The sequence below is a fragment of the Anas platyrhynchos genome, chromosome 1, assembly GCF_047663525.1.
Source record: "Anas platyrhynchos isolate ZD024472 breed Pekin duck chromosome 1, IASCAAS_PekinDuck_T2T, whole genome shotgun sequence".
Taxonomy (NCBI): domain Eukaryota; kingdom Metazoa; phylum Chordata; class Aves; order Anseriformes; family Anatidae; genus Anas; species Anas platyrhynchos.
The window spans coordinates 139,788,996-139,810,375 of NC_092587.1; the positions used below are offsets into that span (position 1 = coordinate 139,788,996).

A 21,380-nucleotide genomic window follows, 5' to 3' on the forward strand; every position below is an offset into this window, starting at 1 on the left:
TAACAAGTCTACATGGATTTTTTTAACCAAGGCTTAACCATGCTACAGTATCCTTGTCCATTCATTTACCTGCACAGTAGCTCTCTGTGATTTTTTTCTTAAAAACTTGCAAAGAGGGGCTCATAGCAGCTAAGGGGGAGGGCAAAAAGGAGTGTGTGAGAAGTTCCCAATGTCTTCACACCTGAGCTGTTCTGTGGTGTTATTCACGGGGTGCTGAATTTATTGTGCAGTTATGTGCTTTGGTCCTCTTTTTTTTATAATGAAGTGGTGTTTTAGTGTAAAAAAAAAAAAAAAAAATAAAAATCAGTACGATAACTTTCAAAGACTGACATGTACATGTGTGCACACATCTACTACAGAATTTTCAGTGGAGATCCCAGCAAGCCAAAAACACTGAAGCCAGCATTGTTTGGTTTTAATAGATTAGCGTTGCTTAGGGATGTGAATTTTTGCATTTCTGTGCTGGAAAAAAACAACTGGTGGAGATGTTTTCACATGAAAGTGCTCTTGTCAGGAGAGATCAGTCTGCTGAAGAGCAGGATGTGTTACAAGATGAGTTTGATGACATTTATTTGAGTAGGGCTATCTCCTATTTTCTACTTTTTGTTCTTTCCCTGATTGAACGTTTGCATTAGAGAGGTTCACCAACCGGACCTTGACAGGATCCAATTAACTACTAACTTCGACAAACCACAGTGTAAGCGATAATGTGCTTGTTGCTCAGCTCCTCTGACATCTACCCCTGGAGTTAGTTTCATGAGAAGGAAGGCAAAGTGCAGGAGGAAAAAAAAAAATCGACATTGCCCTCATCTGACCTACTGCAACACTAAACAAATGCCTCCTGGCATATTCCATGGCTTGATGCATAGAAAAACTGTGTGGTGAGGGAAAATACTGCAGCTGCCTGGGAAGAGGATTTGGGGCTGTTTGGCTGACACACTTAAATGCTGCTTGGTTCAGGCTCACTTTTTGGCCTGAACATTTTTTAAAAAGTTAAACTGGAGAATCAAATGGAGTCTGGAGCAGGTGAAGCGCTTCCAAACTTTGTGTTGATGTGCAAGTTAAGGGTGCAAATGCTATAGCAGCTGTAGTGGGGCAGAAATTGTTTTTAAAATATAGGAAATGTAAAACTTTATTGAGACACTAAACACTGGGATGGGCTTCCTAAAGAAGCTGTTGATGCCCTGTGCCTGTCATTGTTCGAGAGGCATTTGGATAATGCTCTCAAAATAATTTAACTTTGGTTAGCCTTGAAGTCAGGCAGTTGGGATTTAGTGGTCTTTGAAGGTCCCTTCCAACTGTTCTCTTCTACATTTCATCAATAGAAAGATTTCATGCTGTGATATTTTTGCTAAGGTATTAGCTAAGTGTCAGAGTAAAGACAAAGCAGTAGAAGATGCTCCAGGCCTGCCATAATTTCATGCGTGCTGCAGTGACTGTGTCTGGCACACCGGGTCAGTCTGCTTTTATAGGGCTGCACAATTGTTGGCATTCATAAAATCCGGAGCTCTTTTTATCCAGGCACATTTCTGGACTCATTCAGAAGCACGAAGGCGTTGTTGTTCCTGCATTTCACACCACCAGTGCTCTGGCTTTCCTGGGCGTTAGGAAAGATGCACAAGAGGCAGAGGTGTTTGACAGTGGGCAGCAAAAGTCTTAACAGCAGCTCAGCTGAGAAATGGCAGGCCAAAATTATCCGTGTCTACCCACTGGTAATTGAATCCTGTCCCCCAGTCACCTTCACAGCCCTCCTCTGGGCTCACTCCAGGAGCTCCATGTCCCTCTTGTGCTGGGGAGCGCAGACCTGGACACAGCCCTGCAGACGTGGCCCATCTCCTTCTGAAGACAGAAGCTTTCAGATGAGTTCCTGCTATGACATAAACCTGGAAACTGTGAAGTTCATGTTGTGCCCACAGTGCTGACAGTAGCTGAAGTCCAACACCTGGGTCAGGAACAGTCAGATACAGGTACTGCTGCAGAGAGTTCACGTGAGAGGAGGTCATGCTAAGAGTAAAGCATTTTGATTGCCAGCTCATTTCCACGTGCCTGCTTCATGGCACTGTCTATTGGTATTCCACGAGAGTCTTTTAAAAGACAGAAAATAAACATTTTCTGGATTTTTTTTTGAGATCTTTGTGCATTGGACACCATCAGAAGCAAAACACACCTAAAAGATGACTTTCATCTGCTTTGGGGTGACTTGGTGGTTGGTCCACTGTTGGTGAGGAAACTGCAGCTAAAGGGGAATCTGAATCAGGGCCTCCATGTACTCCAGGCTTCTGGCACAGGCTCCCTGTCAAAGAGAGGGCTGGCTGCACATTAGTCTTTGCATTGTTGTCTTTGTCTCGTCTCTCTTGTGGTCTGGTCCAACCCAGCTCTTCACCATCAGTCCTCCTGCCCATGGGGAGCTGGGGGTCAGCCTCTTCTCATGGGTAACCAGTGATAGGACCAGAGGGAATGGCCTCAAGTTGCCCCAGGGGAGGTTCAGGCTGGCAATGAGGAGACATTTCTGCTCAGAAGGAGCAGTCAGGCACTGGGACGGGTTGCCCAGGGAGGTGGTGGAGTCACCGTCCCGGGGGGTGTGCAAGGAGAGGTTGGGCCTGGTGCTTGGGACATGGGTTAGTGGGTGACAGTGGTGGCAGGGGGGTGGTTGGGCCAGGTGATCTTGGAGGGCATTTCCAACCCTAATGATTCTGTGATTTTATGATTCTGTGCCACTCTCCTTTCTTCCCTGACTGCTTTGCTTCAAAATCCTTTGCCAGAAGCATGAAGAACAACCAGAAAATCTTAAGCAAGCTCACAGCGGTATGAGGGGAAGAAGAGGGAGATTCGTGAGTGCCTTGACAAAGTATCACCCTGCACCTCGCGTCCTTTTAATCACGCCCAGCCCTTTTGCATCAGATACGGGTACAAAGCTCAAACTCCAGATGCATCCCTTATCACTGGTAAAGGTTTTGCTCTGTGGCCGTACACGCTGAGCAGCTGAGACCAGCGCGGGGAGGATGAGAGCTGCCACTTGAAACCAAGGTGGGTGCGTGCCAAAGTGATGTTGCCAGCAGTTGATCTGGAGTGGAGGGGAGAAGGAATAAGAGGAAGACATCTTTAGACCCCCTCACTTAAACTACCTGCAGTAGGTTTTGTCAACCTTAACTTGTGTCCCCCTGAAGCACAGCAGGCGTCAAGACAATCCCTGTGAGCGCGTGAACCTGGGAGCACTGGAAATAATTATCCAAGCCACTCTCCATTAAACCAGCAGAGCTGGTGCTCTGCTGCAATGAAAAGATCTCGTTCTTTGCCCTGTCGCAGCGGGAACCCGGGCTATATTAAGCCATCCTGACTGGCCTTTAAGGTTTTAGTGATGTTTCTTTCATTGGGGAGTTATCTTTCTGCCAATTTAGAATCCCATCTCTTCCCCACAAAGCGAACCTACGGCTCCCCCAGCAGCAGCGGGAGGATGGTAGATGGCCAGGAAAATAGAGGTAGGAAAGGAGCGTGGCATTTAGAAATAATGAGTTCATTTTCCTGCATTTTAGGGCCTTTTAGACCAAGGTTTTAGTAAAAAAAGACAAATGAGCCTCAATCAAAGAGGAGCTCTAACCGAGTGTCTGGAACAAGGCGTAAGTAGCAACAAGGTGGGCACTGCTGCCGCGCCAACCAGCAGCAAGAAATGACAGTAATAGCGCGAGAGCTTTGGGACTATTAGGCAGCTCCATTCCCTAGGAAGGACGCCGAGGACACACGCTTTAAAATAAAGCGGCATGGCCCTTTCTTTACAGATTCAAAGGAAGCTTTAGCTTCCCGTCTCCACATGCAAAGGAGGCGCTCAGCTTTCTCTCAGTCGCATGCAAATCGCTCTCCTCACGCACAAAGGAAAAACAGCAGTGTAAGAGCAGTATGTTGATATCATATTTTATACCCAGAAAAAAAGGACTTTTCAGAATGACAGCTCCCGGTGTGATCCCACATGCTGTGCAATCATGTGGGCAAACGCTAATTCCACCCAGGTAATGAGAGCAAACGGGACGGGGTCAGGACAGGCACCAGCAAAGGCAGGCGTGCTCCTGGCAGCCGGAGCACACCGAGCAATTCCTGCACTCTCTGAAGTTTGTAGCGTGTCGGAGATGACACGTCTGATAGCTGCAATAGCTGTGCCACTGGCATGCTTCATGCCGTGCTTACTGCTGCTGTTATTCCTGGAGAAAATAAATTAAAAAAACAAGCCGTAAGATATCGCAGTGCTGACACACGGCGCCCTTTGTGCGTTCAGGTGATTACAACTTAACCCCGGGTTACGGGATTATGGCAGATGTGTAGCAGCATGTTCATAGCCAGCCCTCAAGATGACTCATCTCGCGATGAACCTTGTTACAGGTGAGGAAACCTTTAAGCTGTCAAAGGCCAGGATTTTGTGGCTGAACGGAGGAAAGAGCAAGGCCAAGGTGGAGAGCGTCACTCTGGGTGCAGGTGAGGGGCTTGGTGGCAAGCAGTGGATTTCTTCCTTTGGTCTCCCACGCCATGGTTTGTGTCACAGGCCCCAGCCCTGTCCCTTCCCTGTGCATATAGGACAGGCTGCCAGCTGCAGGATCAGCCCAGGGCTGGCCTTGCTTCCTGGAGAGCATGGGACTGGGATGGTGAGGGGACAACATCCAACCATCTCCTATGGAGAGCATCTCTGCAGCCTGGCCCGCAGCCTGGTGCTCTTCCCGTTTCATCAAAACCTGTTTTTGTTTTTAAATCGGAGTAACGCTTCTCTCTGCTGCTAATTACAGCCCAGCAATCCTAACTCAGTGTGCAAACAAGGCCATCATCCAAGTATTGTTTTACATAACCAGAGCGCCGGAGTTGTTAGCATTTGCATAATGTTCAATTATTTAGTCAGAACATAAAATTTGTCTCCCTCTCCAAAACATTTTTATGAAATGTCTCAATAATTAAACACCACTATGTTTATTAACAGCAGGGGAAGCTCATAAAGCGTATTAGTCACAAAGAGACAAGTAACTACACCGAGCTACAGTGATCAAAAGACGCCACGCCAAGGTAGGTGGCCAAGCGTGGCGAGCCCAGCGGAAACTCCTACAGGCAGCTGAGAGGAACACAAAAGCACAGCGGATCAGGCACTGTACCTCAGAGAGATGGGGGAGCCCAAATTTCATGGCTTAATTCACTCATTAATCAACACGCAGACTGCTTTGATTATATTGGGTCCCTGTGTCTGTGGCAGGTAACGTTTGGGGACGCCTGAAGGCCTGTGCTCTGGGGAAGGGCTCTGTGAGCCCCTGCTCCCACAGGCTGCCCGCAGGCCTGGGCTTTGGGGTGACTCCCTGTGAGGTTCAGAGGCTGGGATGAGCTTTCTGAATGTGTTTGGGATGTCCCCAGCTCCAGGTAAGGCTCGGGGGAGTGCTTCAGTGAGTCAAGCTCAGAGGCTGCAGCAGAAAAGAGCTCTGCGTGTTGGCAGGCCGCGTACTCTAGTTGGATCAAAACAGCTCCCGTGCCCAAGCCCCACGTTGTCCCAAGCTGCTCGAAGGAAAGGCAGAATCTGGGACCAGAAGTTGTTTCCTTTTAAAGGTGTGATCACGCACTACATTAAGAGGAAAAATCCTGTACGTCCTGGGAGCAAGCAATCTTCTCTAATACCAAGTGTTTCAGTAAGTGGCACTTTTTAACTTACATTTATGGGAAGCAAAAAAACTTCAAAAGTTATTTCATTTAGGCAAGATGGAGATTTATGCCCCTTTTAACTCTGAGTTTATTCAGTAGCATTTCAGTAACGTTACATAAGAAATCAAGCTCGTGTCCTCCTGCCTTCTCCAAAACTCATCCGTTACTTCCTAACGAGGTCTCCAAATTACTCCAGGCAGCTTCTGAGAGACAGGCAGAGAGGCTCCCTCTTCGTCAATCAATCTGTACAAGAGCAGCCAAGGCAACCACCTCGTCTCCTCCCACAGCCCTGGCGTGATGCCTAAGGCTCAGTCCGAGCACCGCTGAGAGCGGTGCCCGCGGACTCCTATGGGTAGAGCTGAGGAGTTATTTGTGCAAAGGGGGGAAAAATGAAATGGGAAATCCTTCACAAAATAATATTTTTGGAGGAATATTTTAATATTTTTGGAGGAGTCCGGAGCAAGAGGGCACACTGGGCTCCTCGCAGCCCCCTCAGGTCGGACAGCTCTTGCTCAGGAGTCCCTTTGTTGTGGGTCGCTGTAAGGACGTGACCACACAAAAGGCTTCACGAGGCAAAAAGCAATTGCTTTTGCATCACTCGCCTCCGGTAGATGCCGAGGAGTTAAAAGCAGGCAACCCTTGCTTAGAGGAGCGGCCAGGCTGGGACCGACGTGTGCTGTGTCTGGACAGGCTCCGGGCCTTGCTCGTCTGCCTCATCGGCAGGCAGCGTGCCCATCAAAATCATCTCCTGTGCTGAGCGGGGAGAGGAAGAGCCAGCCGCTTATTAAGGTTCTTTCTTTCGTGAGGGTGGCTGTATTTTCCTGAACTGCTGTTAAATGAATTCTCCTCTTGTCTGAACTCGGGGGGGTTTCCTTCTGCTCTTTCTGGACTGCTCTCGTTGGACCCTGGGTGTAGGCAGTGGTTTGTAGGGGTTATGGATAGTCACGTTAAATTCAGAGGGGTAAATTAAAATAAAAAAATATGAATAAAATAAAGTGAGGATGGGATTTTGGGGGGAAACACTATTACCAGAGCTTGACTTGGGACAACCTTGGCTCTCCAGTTCAAACTCCCAGTTGAGCTGCTTGGGTTGGAAGGGCCCTTTAAGGACCAGCTGGTAAATGACCAGCTCATGACCCTTCCCGTTATTAGCCTGTTTCTCAGGCAGAATTTACTTACAAAGGTAGGTTAGGAAATCACACGTCAACTCAGAAATCATGGGGGAGAAACGGGGACTCCTTGCTACAGGGCATCAGGAGGCCCCCAGGTACCGCTGTACCTGGCTCCGTGTCCTTGAAGACAACAGAACAGGCTTCAGTGGGACTGTGAGCCTGCTCCACGTCCCATTTCATATGCAAATCAGCTAATAAACAAAGCCTTGCAAGCTAACAAAAAGAAAACAACAACAGACTGCAAAGGTACCTGAGGTGGAAGGAAGCAAATGGTTCTCCATCGCCGTGCTTCGGGAACTTGGGTGCAGTCTGGGCTGTGTTTGGAGCAGCTCCTGAGAGAGGCCAGGGGTCCTGGAGAGGGAGGGAGGTCAGCATCTCCCGAACGACCTCCATTTAAGCTGCAGTAGGTTGGTCAGAAGGGTTTCTTCTGGGAACAGAGCCAATGGAGAGGAGAATTAGGGTCAGGGGGTGAAGCAGAGGCACCCACAGGAAGGAAGGTCTGAATGGACCTTGGGAAAACGCGTTGCACCAGCATAAAGCTTTGAAGAGTACCACGAGGCAGAGAACTACCTGGGAGTAATAATCCATAAAAACCTCCTATTGGTATTTATTCTGAGATCAGACGATCAGACAACAGAGGATTGCATGCTCTTTGAACTCAATACCTCCCACCAACATCTGGGCAGCTTGGTGAACCCTGGGAAGAAGCGAGCTAAGGTAAAATTCACCAGGGAGCAAGGGGACAGCCCCATAGCTGTGCCCACTCCTTCTGCAGAAGTCAGTCCTGCGTGGCGAGGCCGTGCCGGGTCACCCAGGTTGTGCCTTGCCCTGGGGCTTAATGAGCTGCACAGCGCGGCCCTGTGCTCACAGATCCCTCTTTTTTCCTCTGACTCTAACAGTGCAGAAGTGATCTGCAAGCCGCAAACACGGAATCCTGTAATTAAACCTTTGTTACCCACAGCTGAGTGCTCATCACGTCTACAAAGCAAACATTTTGGCATGTTTATTGCGCTCCCTCCAAACTAAAAGGGGATTAATGGCGTTGCAAAATTACAGCGAGCTGCTCGCTACGCTGCTGCTGGATATTTTCCCTGACAACAAGATTTTATATTCCTCTTCATCTTCAGAAAAATGCAATGCATTTCGTAAACGCTTTTACTGTCAAAAGCAACACAGCACATAACACCATATCAAAGTAAAGGCTGGAGGGCTATTTTGGCCTTAAACATTTATTACGCTTTGCTGTACATTAAAAATCATTTAGTCTTTTTTTTTTTTTTACTTAAAATTACTAAACATTAGGAGGTAGCTAATTACGATAATCCCACTCGTAAACTAAGTCACCGAATGTACAGGTCTTGCAGAGAAAGATGCACGGCACGCGGCTGCATTTGCATTGCGCGGGGCGCTTCACCAGCGGGGACAAAACTGATTGCCAAATGTCACCTTGCTCCTCAGACAGAAGGCCAAAGACATCTCACAAATCACTTCTGGGAGAGGAAGCCGTTCTGTTTCCCAAGTGTTTTGTTGTTGTTCTTTGACTGCAATCCAAACTGTGTCCGTTTATGCGCGTGAGTCATGAACAAAGGGTGAATTTTTAGGTTTGATGCCAGTGTTAGATGTTCTGTACCGACCATCTATATTGCAGCTGCCTGACCAAAATGGATCGGCTGGAGTCAGTCATGTTGCTTCTCGGCTGGAAACGTGCAATGACGTCCTTAGGAAAGCTGATCAGATCTGAAAGGCTTGTTCCGGTGGCGTGAAGCATGAACGATAAATCACCCTTCATACGGAGAAGAAAAATGGATTTGTATTTGCAGCTTTCCATTGCCGCTGATGAGGTGTTTGTCCAAAGCAAAATGCACGGGTTCAGAACCTGTTTTCTACCTGCCTGTTGACCACGCAGCGGTGTCGGGACTCACTCGCACGACCCTTGGACTTGGAATAAAGAAGCGAGGGTGCAGAGCGATGCCGTGAGAGGATGAAATTTCCCCCGGGTGGCCAAGTCCAAGCTGCAGAGGACCACGGGGCTGCTTTCACACAGGCCAGTGCCGATGGCTGCGGTAGGAGGTGGCGCAGAAGCCAAGTCCACCAGCCAGAGCCTTCAGCAACCTCCCAGGCCAAGGCCCCGCCGTTCGTGTTGAGCAGCACTTGATGGGTTTTGACTCCACAAATGTGTGAGCTGCTTTTCGAAGCACCTAAACCCTCGGTATCTGCAGCCTCCTGCTCAGATCCAGAACACCCCAGGAGGTGTCCGAGAGCTGTCTGAGATGGGGAGCACCCGGGTGTTGCTTTCCCTGAGATCGCACAGGCCATGCCAGCGGACCCCCACCTTCCTGCTCCGTTATTCCTGAGCCTGTTCCAACAGGAGATGGTCTGAGGGCTTTCCAGGCTTCCCCACGCAGCTGCTGCACAGCTCGCACTCCAGAAATAGGCACAATTCATCAGGTTTCATGATTTTAGCCAGCGGGAGGACTGCAAGGAGGTGGACCATACCTTTAGTGGTTGAGTCTCTATCCCTGGAGGTCTTTAAAAGACGTTTAGATGTAGAGCTTAGGGATATGGTTTAGTGGAGGGCTGGTTACTGTTAGGTCAGAGGTTGGACTCGGTGATCTTGGAGGTCTCTTCCAACCTAGACGATTCTGTGATTTACATCTCGTGATGCATGGGATGTGGGTTGGGACTTTGGCAATAATGGGAGAGCACATATTGGGTCCTTTTTTCATATATGACAGTCCATTAATACAGAAACCATTTGCTGAAGATTGCTACAGATAGCAACAATGTATCTTAAAATAACACTTTATGCTAATGAATTATTTATTACAGAGGGAGTTAAAATGCTGCTTATGGTATCTGAAAAATGTGCCCATTTCTATTGTAGATCCTAGAGGATGACCTGGATACAAAAACAAAGCAAAAAACCCTTGAGATTAAGGGTTGTGCACCCATTCTCATGGTGGGGACAACACAAAAATGTGTTTGCATGACCAGCCTTTGGACAGCACAGCCCAAGACTGCTGTCGTACAGCCAAGTCACAATTTCTGTTGTGGCTCTGTTAGCAGAGGGCTGTCTCGCCACTTCCAATGCCCTTTGTGGCCTCTGTAAAAGAGAAAACCCCGGGCCAGTAGGCAGGAACCACCTCGGAGCCAGCCCCGCTGCCGGCTGGCTGGCGAGCTGGGTGCAGCTGGGCAAAAAGCTGAGCGAGGCCTTCGGCAACCACGCGAGCTTCCTGGCTTTGATAAATAATACAACACTTGGTTTTCGTCCTCCTGTTTTCTGTGATGAACGATATCTGTCCAAAATCTGCTGTCGGAGCCTCGGATACTCACACACTCCAATGCCCTGCTTATTTGTTGTGAAATGAAATAATTGTCACTGAGCGAGGCTGGGTTTTAGTCCACACCTCCTCAGAGAAAACAAAACTTCAACATCGCAGATGTGCTTCTTGGGAAATCCTAGGTTTCCTAAGGTCCCCCTGCATTTTTTTTTTTTTTCTGAAAGGAATGTTAATGCAACAACAAACCCAAAGTCACAAATACAAACATAAATAAACCTAGGGAGTGCAGTGGTAAGGCAACACCTCACACATACACCCATACACAAAGAGAAACATTTGCCTTAGCAGTGACACATTCAATTCCCAGTGTTTTGGAATGGGTTTTGTTGTTAGCTCCTTTAACTGCAATTGCATAGCTCGCGGGGAGGTGCTACAACACATTCAGAGTGATTTTGGTCAATCAGCAGCAAATATTTCTCTCTTCAACCTTGTTAAGCAGCTGAAGGTGAATTACCTACAGTTCATGAGCTGGAGTCCCAAACTGGTGCTGGAAACTCAAGTTGCACAGTGTGAGAATATTATATGAAGGTAGTAAAGTGCAGAGATGCTATGATTATTATTTTTTAATGAGAATAATTATGAGTCGGTAGGGGGTGACATTTGAAGCTGACACTGCAATGGAGTTCACAGTTTCTTCCAACATTTCAGTTTGGGCTGTAGCTCAAGGCTTTCCAGTTCTATTTTTTTTAACTAAACATACAAACTGTCTGTTGCCACTAATGCTATGCTCCTAACTGAGAATGATGATTTCACAGAAAGGAAAAACAGTTGCAACCAGATAAATTCAGGTAGGAAAGATTGGAATGCATCAATGAGCTTCCTACTTCAGTTTCCTTATTGCTCGCTATCTAGCAAATATTGTGCAACCAAGGTTGTTCATAGAAGGAGCAGAGGAATTTTTATTCATGGTCACGTATAAACGTGCACACTTGTGTCTCATGAAATGTAACCTAAAACCAGAGGCTGCACCACTCTCGGTTCAGCTAGGCAAACACAGAGCTCAAGCAACACATTTTAGTGGAGAACTCTCTAGGAGCTATTCATGAAAACCTCTGTGGTCCACACAGCTTTGACAGAAAAAGCGTCGGGCAATTCCAGTGAAACACAACAGAATCGGGATGTTACTGCACAATTTATACATGTAAACAGAGGCAAAAAACGACAAACAGAAGTTTCCAGCAACGACTGAAATTCAGCAAAATTTTAGAAAGATCCTCTTTTGATACAAACATCTTAAAATGCAGAAAACACAGGAAATACTTAAGGCAGAAATTTTGTTTTCCAAAGTGTAAGTATGTCCTCAGCATAATTTAAGTAATCCATTGCAATCCTGATTGCTGCAATTGCTTAAGGTAAACTTTTTGACTGCACCTATTGCACACATTCTCCACAGCTATGTAGTAAGAGCCCTCTCTGGTATCAGAGATTCTTCATCGTGATTAGCTGGTCTGTAGAAGTTCGATTTAGTAGTTGACTTAATTAGAAAAGATGTCATTTGTTTGCATCATTCTACTTTATAATGTGGGGCATATCACTCCAGGCTTGAGATTTCTTTTTGGCAAGTTCCATCCACGATGGCTGGTCTGGAGCAGCATTACTGGCTTTCTTAAAGGGAATGATTTCCTCCTCTTTATCCGTCAGTGCTGGTGACTGAGCTACTGTGAATAAAACACAGGTACAGTTTACGTTAGCTTGCTGTGCAGCTATACAGCCTAACTCTCCCATTAAAAACTTGCTGAGTCTTGCTCTGCAGTAGGAAATCTTTGCATTTCACAGCAAAACTTCTACGAGACATTACTGAGGCAATAACCATTCTGAGCACAACAGAATGCAGTGGTTTGGTTTGGTTTTGAAACGACAAATACATTTTGGTCCCTAAACTTACTAAAAACAGTAAGGTGACCTCGATTCCTTGCCATGTTCTGTGTTAACAGCCAGGCCAAACAAGAGCGAGACTTTCCATTAGCGAGAGCACTCATTTGAGACTTCCTCCTTTACCCAACCTTCAACTCACAGGAATTTTATTACCGTCCAAATTTCTGCCCTTCTTTCAGATTTGAATTCACCAGGTAGATGCAAAGTTATTGGGGGAGGGCTGATGGGCAGATAGTTGGTGATCACATCATTCTTGCTTGCTTGGGAAAACACGTTGAAATTGAACACTGCTGAAAATAATTTTGCCTGCATTTTGCTTTTTACGTTTGGGACCCAATCCTGTGAAGTGGCCTGGCACTCTTGATTCACATTTCTTTCAACCTGAGTTTTGACTACTGTGTGATCAAAGAGGGAAAAGGAATATGGCACCATAAAACTCCAGGCATGAGTGCTGAGAACACAGTTTGCTCTTGCTGATGTGGGACTGGGGAAGAGATTAGGATCTAACCCCTACTCCTCCTGCGCACTTGAGCAGGATTTCTTCTGACGAGGTTATGAGATAAGAGGCTACATTTCAAACATTTTCTTTCCTACCGGGGACAAAGTGTGACAGTGAATTGGTTCTCATCAGCGGCTCCTTCACTTCAGACTTTGACTCTTTCCTCTGTTCTTCAGAAGTGGGTTTAAGTGCCAAGGATGAAGGTTTGCTCCATTGCTGCTTCACTGGCTCCTAGGCACAGAGAGGGATAAAATCCAAATAATGCCCAGAGAACAAGACCAGTTTGGAAGAACAAGAACAAAAGGGAGTGAATGTGGTGCCTGTTGTGGTCCAAACCACAGGGACTTATCACACACCAGCTCCACTCCTCTCACTCAAACCAGTAACTGTACAGAGAGCTCTGGGGAGTTCACGTTAGTGCCCACAGTACTCAGCTTCACAAATTGAAACTATTCCTCTGTATATCTTTTTTTTGTCATAACAGTGTTTATGAGTAGGCTGTTATAAAGTAAAAATGTATTCCAAGCCCTTTGGAAACCTCTACTAACATATAGAGGACATAGACACAGCCTTGTTCTCTCATGTTTCCCCTCCACCTCCCAGATTTTGTGTTTTAGTACACTGCTTTTTTGGAGGATCGAATGTAAATTTCCATAAAAAGGAAATCAAACACATCCTCCCATGATTTTTTTTTTTTGCCAGTATCAAGAAGTACCCTGAAGCGATAGTGCCTGGTGCCACGCGAGAGCGAGAGGAAGCGTGAGCAGCACAGCGGCACCACGCCTCGCACACTGCCGTCAGGAGCATCTTGGCATGCTTCTCTCTTAGCTGATGCAGGGAAATTAAACGCGTGGCATGAATTTTAGGGAACATTGCCAACTACAATCTGGAGTTTCCTATTTTGACACAGAAACCGTACTTTGGGATTATTTAAACCCGCAGTGTTTTAACTGCGGTGACAATGCTGCCTATTATTGCAGTTCACAATCTTGCCTAGACGTTTTATTAGATTTTATTTCTTGTTAATCTACCCACTGCTATTTTTCATCACCTAGACATCTTTTCTTATTTGAGGGAATAGCACAGTGATCTGGGTTTCTTATACTACCATTTTTAAGCAAGAAACTAGGTCATTTGCACTGGGAATGGTAAACTGGTATAGGCGAGGAGACACAGGCAGCACTCGCACGCTGCTGCCTCCACGAGCCAGCCCAGCACCAGGGAAGCCTTGTTAGTATTCTGCATTAACACCAAGTGCTTCTGCTAGCACAGCTTTGTCACCCGGGAAGATCTCTTGCTACAGGTATCATCTTCCTTTGCAGGGGATCTTTGAAGAGGCAGCGTCGGCCCATGTTCTGTGGCACCACGTGTGCGCCTGAGTTATCCCTGTACAAAGAGCCAGAATTTGTATCTTGGCACCGGCTGCAAGTGTGAAAGTTATTTTTATCCCGTTTCACTTCTCAGTGCTCTAAAAATTGTTGCTCTAAAATCCTTCTGGGACCAAGCTCTTCATTCAGTGTTAACTCAGCCAGAAGGTGTAGGAGATTCAGTGCAATGGTGTGCTTAGGAGAATAATTAAGGGAATTTGTTCCCGCTGTATTGAGAGAGACCCTACAATTCAGCACCTCATTTGGGTTATTTTAGCCTACAACACACACCCCAAGTCTGGTGAGCGTGTACTGGGAACCCAAGGAAGTTCACACACCTCTCTTACTTCCAGGATTTCTTGGAGATATAAAAGTATTTATCTGAATAACCAGGGGACTCTGCATCAGTAACACATTTACGAGAGCAGTGTCTCTGTTACTTATGATTGTACTCATTCAGTATCTGTGATCATTGCGGCATTTGGTTGGTAGAATAGCAGTAGATACGGAGACTGCTGCAGGAATGGGATACAAAAGCATCCCCAATTTGTACCAAACGTACCTCTGTTCTCTCCTTCTCTTTATTCTGTTTCTCTGTGTCTGATTTAGCATCTGGAGTCACGAGTTTCTCTCTGTCGGGTTCCTGCTCTTGCTGCGTGCCCCTCTGCTTCTGCCTTGCAATGGTAATCCAGGCGGGCTCGGTGGGACTGTCAGGATCCCTTCTGGAGTCTCCAGCAGTCACCAGGGAAGGAACACTTCTCTCTGTTGGCAGATTATTTATACATGTGGTTACTCAAAAGAGTTGTAATTAGCTTCAGCTCTCACTTGCTCAACACACTGGGTTGTCACACAAAGTGGGGTAAGCCTGGGGAAATAGGAATTCTTTTTAGTTTGGTCTCCAGAGAGCAATTTTCATGTGTTCACCATTTTAAGTTACCATTTCTACTGGTGAGGGAGATGCAGGGAAGTCCGTCAAGCTCCATCAAACTACCCATTTCCCGAGGTCTCCCCTTCCCCCTGCAGAAGAGCAGCAGCTGATTCAAAGCTGGACACAGCAGGGCCGTGGGGTTACAAAGGTAATTCCTCCCCAATTCATCACCCTGCTCAGGGGCCAGGGGCGAGGCAGACCCAGCCGGGAGGGATCGCTGACCCGTGCTCAGCTGCTGTCACCCTGCCTCAGGACCCCACGGAGGTGGCAGATGTTTTTGGAGAGCTGTGACCTATTTAGAAGCACGTGGCCCCGTGACAAAAGCAGGCAGGTGTCTCTGAAGGCATGTTTGAGACGCCTCATGCAGGCACGGGGGACGAAGGGGATGCTGCTCGCCCAGGCAGCCCTCACACGAGCTGCAGTCTGCAAACCCAGGCACGTGCTGCGAGGGCTGTGAAGTTTGTTTGCTCAGGGCTTTCCTCACGTCACTGCTGTACCTCCCCGTGACACACCAGTTAGCTGAGCAAGGAAGCGCTGCACAGCCTGTGTCAGCTGAAAACCACAGAGAGAAAACAAGGTTTTCTTTAAGGCCAAGGGAAGATGCTTCATTTTTGTCTCATTTCACAGGCCGAGAATTTAACGCCGGGAGAGATCTCCAGGTGTCACCTGGTCTGTCTTTCAGCTGGAAGGCAAAAATCAGTTACGAGACCAATTTCACACAAACTTTATCCTCACCAACATCTAGGCTGTTCTTAAAACCCTCTAAAGTTGGGACAGATCTCACGGCCTTCCTAGATGACCTATCCAGAGACCTGGCTGTTCTTCTTCCACTAGATTTTCTCCCACTGGGTAAGCTAAATCTTCCTTGCTCTAATTTAAATCCATAAATTCTCCTACACGCTGTGGAGATGAGCAGATTATTCAATGCCATCCTTGTGGCAGCCTCCTTATGCATTTGAAGGCTGAGACCGCATTTCATTTTTTAAAAATATACACGTAATTCTGATTAGTTGTATCCTCTAGATGCTTTTGTATGAATTGTCCTAATTTAGTCCAAATCTTCTTCCAAAAGATGGTGCTCAAAACTGGCAGGTATCATCATGATGAAATGGTGCTAGCAGCAGGTGGAAGGGCTATTCCACATACCATAGAGATAGTCTCCTGTAGATATCGGTCAGTACAATGAGTTTTTTTTTTTTTTTACGGGATTATATCATTCTTGCTTGAAATTTAGTTTGTGAGCTCCAGCTCGTGTTACTTCCCTTCTTCCCTTCCATTTTTGCATCTGTGCATCCGATTATTTTTGCACACATAGCAGCATTTCGTACTTGTCTCTAACAAAAATATTCTTTCCAAACCGTGTCTCCAACTTCTCAAGAGCACACTGATTTCTATTCTTGTCCTGCAGCCTGCCCGCAGGCTTTCCAGCTCGGTAGTACTTGCAAATGTAGGAAGCACACACACAGCTCCATCACCCATGTCCTTAAAAAATACCGAGTGGTGCCACAAGCAGGATGACCAGCGTTAACATGCCAGCGAATCATTAGCTGGCACATTCAGCAGGTTTCTCCAGGATAACCACCAACACCAAATCCTTTACTCTGAAGTCCCCCTTCAAGCCTTTCCATAATATTGGGAACCCAGCTTTGCTGGTTAACACACGGGAGGTGTTACTTCTTAGTCCTCACGACTCAAAGTCACCCTTTGTGCTTTGTCCCATTTCCCCGTCACGCCACAGGGCTTTCAGTGAACAGCAGCTGCACCACGTGTTGCTCTTCCTCAGCTCCCACCAAACAATCCATACCGACAGCGACTGCTGTGCTCGGGCTCTACTTACTGTGCTTTGTGTAACGGTCTTACTGCTCCTCGTGCTCCCCTTTCTGTTATCCTCACGTATTTAGAGGTCCTCTCTTATTTTGATATGCATTTCCTAGCACGACAGGGCTGCCGATCCCTCAGCGATACCTCAGGAGACTGCTATTGTAACAATGTTTTTCGTAAGGTGCGTATTACAATGGGCAGCATCAAACACTTTGGCTTTTCAGATAATTCTCCTTGATGAGAAACCAGACAACCTAGTCATGCTAATTAGAAGGCGGCCAAATTAGAGCCAAACCTCATCCCCTAAGAGATGGTATCAGAACGCTCCTGTGATAATAGCAATAAAAAAGCTCTTTATCAACATCTTTAAAGATTTAAAGATAAAGGTATGTACCTGTGCAGGCCTGACCTAGGACAGTAGGACAGCAGAGCAGTAACACCTACACCAGGGAGGATCAAGAGCTTCTGGGAGGGGCTCTCTTGCTTCTTCAAGCAATTTTGTTTTTCTCTCGTTGTTGTGAGAGTCTCTGCTACAGGAAGCAAGGCAGGCAGGCGAGGCAGGGGAAATGTGTTCTCTTCAGCAAAAAGAAAATTAGATGCAATCTGTGCAGGATTTGCTACCTTATCAGTCAGCCAGAATTACCGTACGGGGACGAGGAGATGCGTTCACAATTTATTATCTTGCCCATTGCCCAGAGGTCCTTTCCATCCTCCTGCCTCCAGCTCGGGAAGGCAGCGTGCATGCATCGCTCTTCCCGCTGCTTTATGGCACTAGCAAAAGATGGAAGGTGGCAAAGTAATGCAGGAGAAATCACATGGAGCGAGTCACTGCTGCAGCTGAAGGTTGCCTGAGTCTCTCCTATGAAACTCTGGAGTCCTGAAGAGCACTACAAGGCCAAACGCTTTCTCTGGAAGTGACTATTGGCAAGAGAAGCGTTACTTGCACATCTTCCTCATTTCAGCGACTGCCCACTCACCCCAAACAAGCCCTCCCTGTCGCATCTCACCCCATCCAGTCACGAGGCAGTCAGGATGCTTTCGTGATTCACTGTGCAACAAAGCTCAGCATTTAAGGAACTGCCGAGCTGCGGCGTAACCAAGGAGCACCCAAAAGACCCATCCAATTCCCACTTCTCCCGTAAGTCACACACACGCCGGCTCCCAGCAGGTACACGCTGCTTTCCGGGAGACAGCACAGCCCAAACCGCGAGCAGAAGCATCTTCTGTGGGAAGCTGTGCAGAGCTGGCATGCCCCCAGCTCCACAAGTGCTCTGCCTTTCAGTTCTCCTTCCCTGAGGCAGGGGTGAGCCTCCCGTTTTCACATCGCACTCAGGAATTTCTGAATAAAACTGGATTCTGAATCACGTCCCTCAGTTCTGCTTACAACAGGTTGTTTTGAACAATGCACTGTTCAACCCTCTACCTAATAACTTCATGAACTAATAAGGGATGGCAGTGATTTATCTCTCCTTCGCTCAGTTTTAATCTCATGATTGTTCCTTTCCTTGGAAAGGATTTGTCCTGAGGCTTTTGGAAAGAAGACTGAGCCCCTTCTTCCCCTTGGGACAAGTCCCAGAAAACAGGAGGGCACCGGGTCAGAACTCGTCCAAGTGCTCTGCACGTCATGTCACCACACAGGAAAGCTCAGCATTTACTGCTCAAGCCTGCTGCCTCTTGAAACCACGCACAAAGGCTTCTGAAGCTCTTCCTCCACCTCTTCCACCCCAGCACATGCAAACACAAGCCCTGCTGCTCCACCAGCCCTGAGCTCCTCACCACTTCCTCAGCTTGAAGGCTCCCCACCAAAGAGAGCTGCCCCAAATGAGCTGAACCCTATCGTACCTTTTAAATTCTTTCCTGCAGATAAGAAGTCACCGAAGCTCTTCTCAGCTGGGTCTGACAGCAGCAGAGCTGGCTCAACGCTCCCTAAAGGGGAAAATTCCCCTGCTGCAGTGGTTAAATGCAGGCATTTCTTTCCTTCTGCATCTTACTAAAGCAGCATTTTATTTTCTTCTTAGAGGCTACAGCGCTGCTCTTAGAGATGAGATTTCTCCTGCCTAAATATTGGGGAAATGAATGTGTCCACTTTGGACTGACAGTCGGGTGTCATTCTTTCACGTGCATCTGGCCGGCTGTGTGAACAGTAAGATGAAGGCACAGCACAACTCTTCATGGACAAACGAGGATCCGTAACTGCCTTGTTACTGTGTGCAGGGTTGTTAAACGTGTGCAGGGTTGTGTGTGTGCACTGCAAACATGAACAACCACAGCAAAGACGTATTTAACACAGCCCTGAACTTCGGGGATGGATTTGTTTGAGAGACGGCCTCAGATACTGTACCTGCTTCCTTGAAATCTAAAAGCCTTTATGCGGACAAACTACAGCAGAGGCTCCTTATAACATTTTGATCCCGTACCCGAGGCTGCACCTTATCCCTGCAAGGACTGCAAAGAGTGGTTACTTTTGCCATACAAAAGGTCTGAGGCAGAATATTACAGGCTTTTGAAAGATGTACCTCAGACAGCAAGCAAAGCTAGCTTGTGTGTTTCCTGTGTGTTGTGAAAGCAAACATACTCATAACTAATCCAAACAACTTTACCCGGGGATGAAACCCCCCCGTGTACACAAGTGTCATTGTTTTGTAAGACTGCTTATGCTTGCATTCCACATATTCCATTCCCCATCGTTGTATTTTTGCTCCTTTTTGAAACACCAGATATTTCATAAAGGGCTTTAAAAATGCACATGGCACTCGGTATGCTCTGTTCTCAATATTTCCCCTTCATTATTAAAGTGCTCTGCGCATCCGTGTCAGCATACACAGCCAGTTCCTTAACTTCAGACAAAGCAACTCGAAAAGGTTTGGCTATATATTTCTGAAATGTCTTTCTTTTCCAAGCTGCTCTGCGAGGGATTTGTCTTTTGGTTGGATCTTTAGCACTGATGTTTCTTTCTTTCTTTTTTTTTTTTTACAGAAGAAATTGCTATGTTTGCATCACAGCCTGTTTCACTGCTGGAAAACAGCAACATCAGAAAAAAGCCTGACACAGCCTAAAAAACAACTTCTTTGGGAAAAACAAGAGGGCAGCCTTCTTTTCAGCTATAGACAGATATAGGCAGCATTAGAGCAATGTCTTTTATGTAGAGAGAAACATTTTTCCAGTCGTTTTGAAGCCCAGATTTGCCACACAAGGCATACCAATTTCATTCGCCATTACAGTCACCTTCCTTCCTCGAGTTCCTTTTCTCCTTTAGAGAAAGTCTGGTTACTGCAGCCCCCTAGTCGCTGATTTTTTTTATATCCTAATGTGCACACTCTCACGGGTATTACTTAGGGTTTTGCTATTGTAATAACCCGTTATTGTGTGTTGTTTCTGCCCTTTAGAGGATTTATAGAATACCAGCCCCAAACAGCACAGCCTAGCATTTAAATTCTTACAAAAACCTGTACCTTTAGCTCCAGAAACTTAAAATTTACTCCTCCAGGAAGCAAGGGTGACTGATTTCACATGTCCATTAAAAAAGTCACCTTGCAGCCACACAGAGGCCAAGCCATCCCCTGCTAGTTCCCCAGATCATGCTGCTGAGAAGACTGCTGCTTCCACCTTTGGCACCAGGAGTGCTGAAAAGCCCAAAATTAAACCGAATGAACCAAACTGACACTTGCACAGGGCCAATGCACTGCCCTACAAAGTCATTTTTCCTTCACTGCTCAAGACTCTTGAGCCTTCTCAGTCTCTTCTCCCATGTGATAAGACAAGAAGAGATGGCCTTAAGTTGTGCCAGGGGAGGTTTAGGGTGGGTATTAGGAACAATTTCTTCACTGAAAGAGTTGTGAAGTATTAGAACAGGCTGCCCAGGGAAGTGGTTGAGTCACCATCCCTGGAGGTATTCAAGAAACACGTAGATGTGGTGCTCAGGGTGTCCTGCTGGACTTGGCAGTGCTGGGTTAAAGGCTGGACCGGGTGATCTTAGAGGTCTTTTCCAACCTTTATGTTTATGACTCTGTGATTCTAAGATGCCCATTGCAGAAGTAATGCCTAATTCTCCTGGGGTGCTGCTGTGTGAGCCCCCTGTACCCCCCAAGCTGGTGTTGTGCCCAGGCAGCTGATGTGGTGGCTTGAAACAAGGAGGTGCTCGATCCCATTTCTAAGCAGAAAGGTCTGTAGTGGGTTAGGAAGGACCTCAGGTCCATTTGGAGCAGAGTGTTTTGTGTTTAGAATTAAACTCTGCCTTAGCCCTGGCATGCTGAAATAGCGGGATGCATTGCAAAGCTGTTCAAAGCAAGAGGCTTCTGCCATCCTACAGCACCAGTGGCCTGAGGCCATGTCCTGAGGTCTCCTTTTGGCTTGGTTTTCCCCCACTGCGAAGCTCAGAGCCTGACCCCCAGTGGAGCACAGCGACCGGAGCGGGGCAGCCCTACAGCAGCACAAAGCAACCTCTGTGTCTCCTGCCCACATGCTGAACATCAGACTTGTGACTGGACAGATTCAGCACAGGGAAGAAGTTTCTCCCATATACTGAAAGACCTAAGGGTTTTTTTTCCCCTTTTGGCCACTCTTTGAATGTCAGAACAGAGTTTTTTTTCCTGCTCGAATTGCTTGAACGTACTTTACTGAGCTTGTTTACTGTGTGGTTGCAAAGACCTCAGATCGTGGTGTTGCTTTCTGTCTTTTCTGTTCCCCGCCTGTGGCACACAATATATTAGTCTTCAG

The 21,380-nt window shown here is 46.9% G+C and overlaps 1 protein-coding gene across 9 annotated transcripts in view; it reads right to left on the minus strand.

Annotated features, from left to right (window-relative positions):
* Positions 1 to 8,023: 8,023 nt before the first annotated feature.
* The window catches only part of CRACDL (CRACD like), a 53,049-nt gene continuing 39,692 nt past the window's right edge, over positions 8,024 to 21,380 (minus strand). For 8 of the 9 annotated variants that reach the window (XM_038173203.2, XM_027446410.3, XM_027446399.3 and 5 more), the window contains 3 exons: positions 14,478 to 14,677; positions 12,644 to 12,779; positions 8,024 to 11,832 (listed from right to left, as the gene is read on the minus strand). In XM_038173203.2, the coding sequence (XP_038029131.2) occupies positions 11,684 to 11,832; positions 12,644 to 12,779; positions 14,478 to 14,677 (485 nt within the window). In that variant the 3' untranslated portion in view covers positions 8,024 to 11,683. The remainder of the gene's footprint in view (positions 11,833 to 12,643; positions 12,780 to 14,477; positions 14,678 to 21,380) is intronic. The other variant, XM_013093769.5, reaches the window with a different exon arrangement.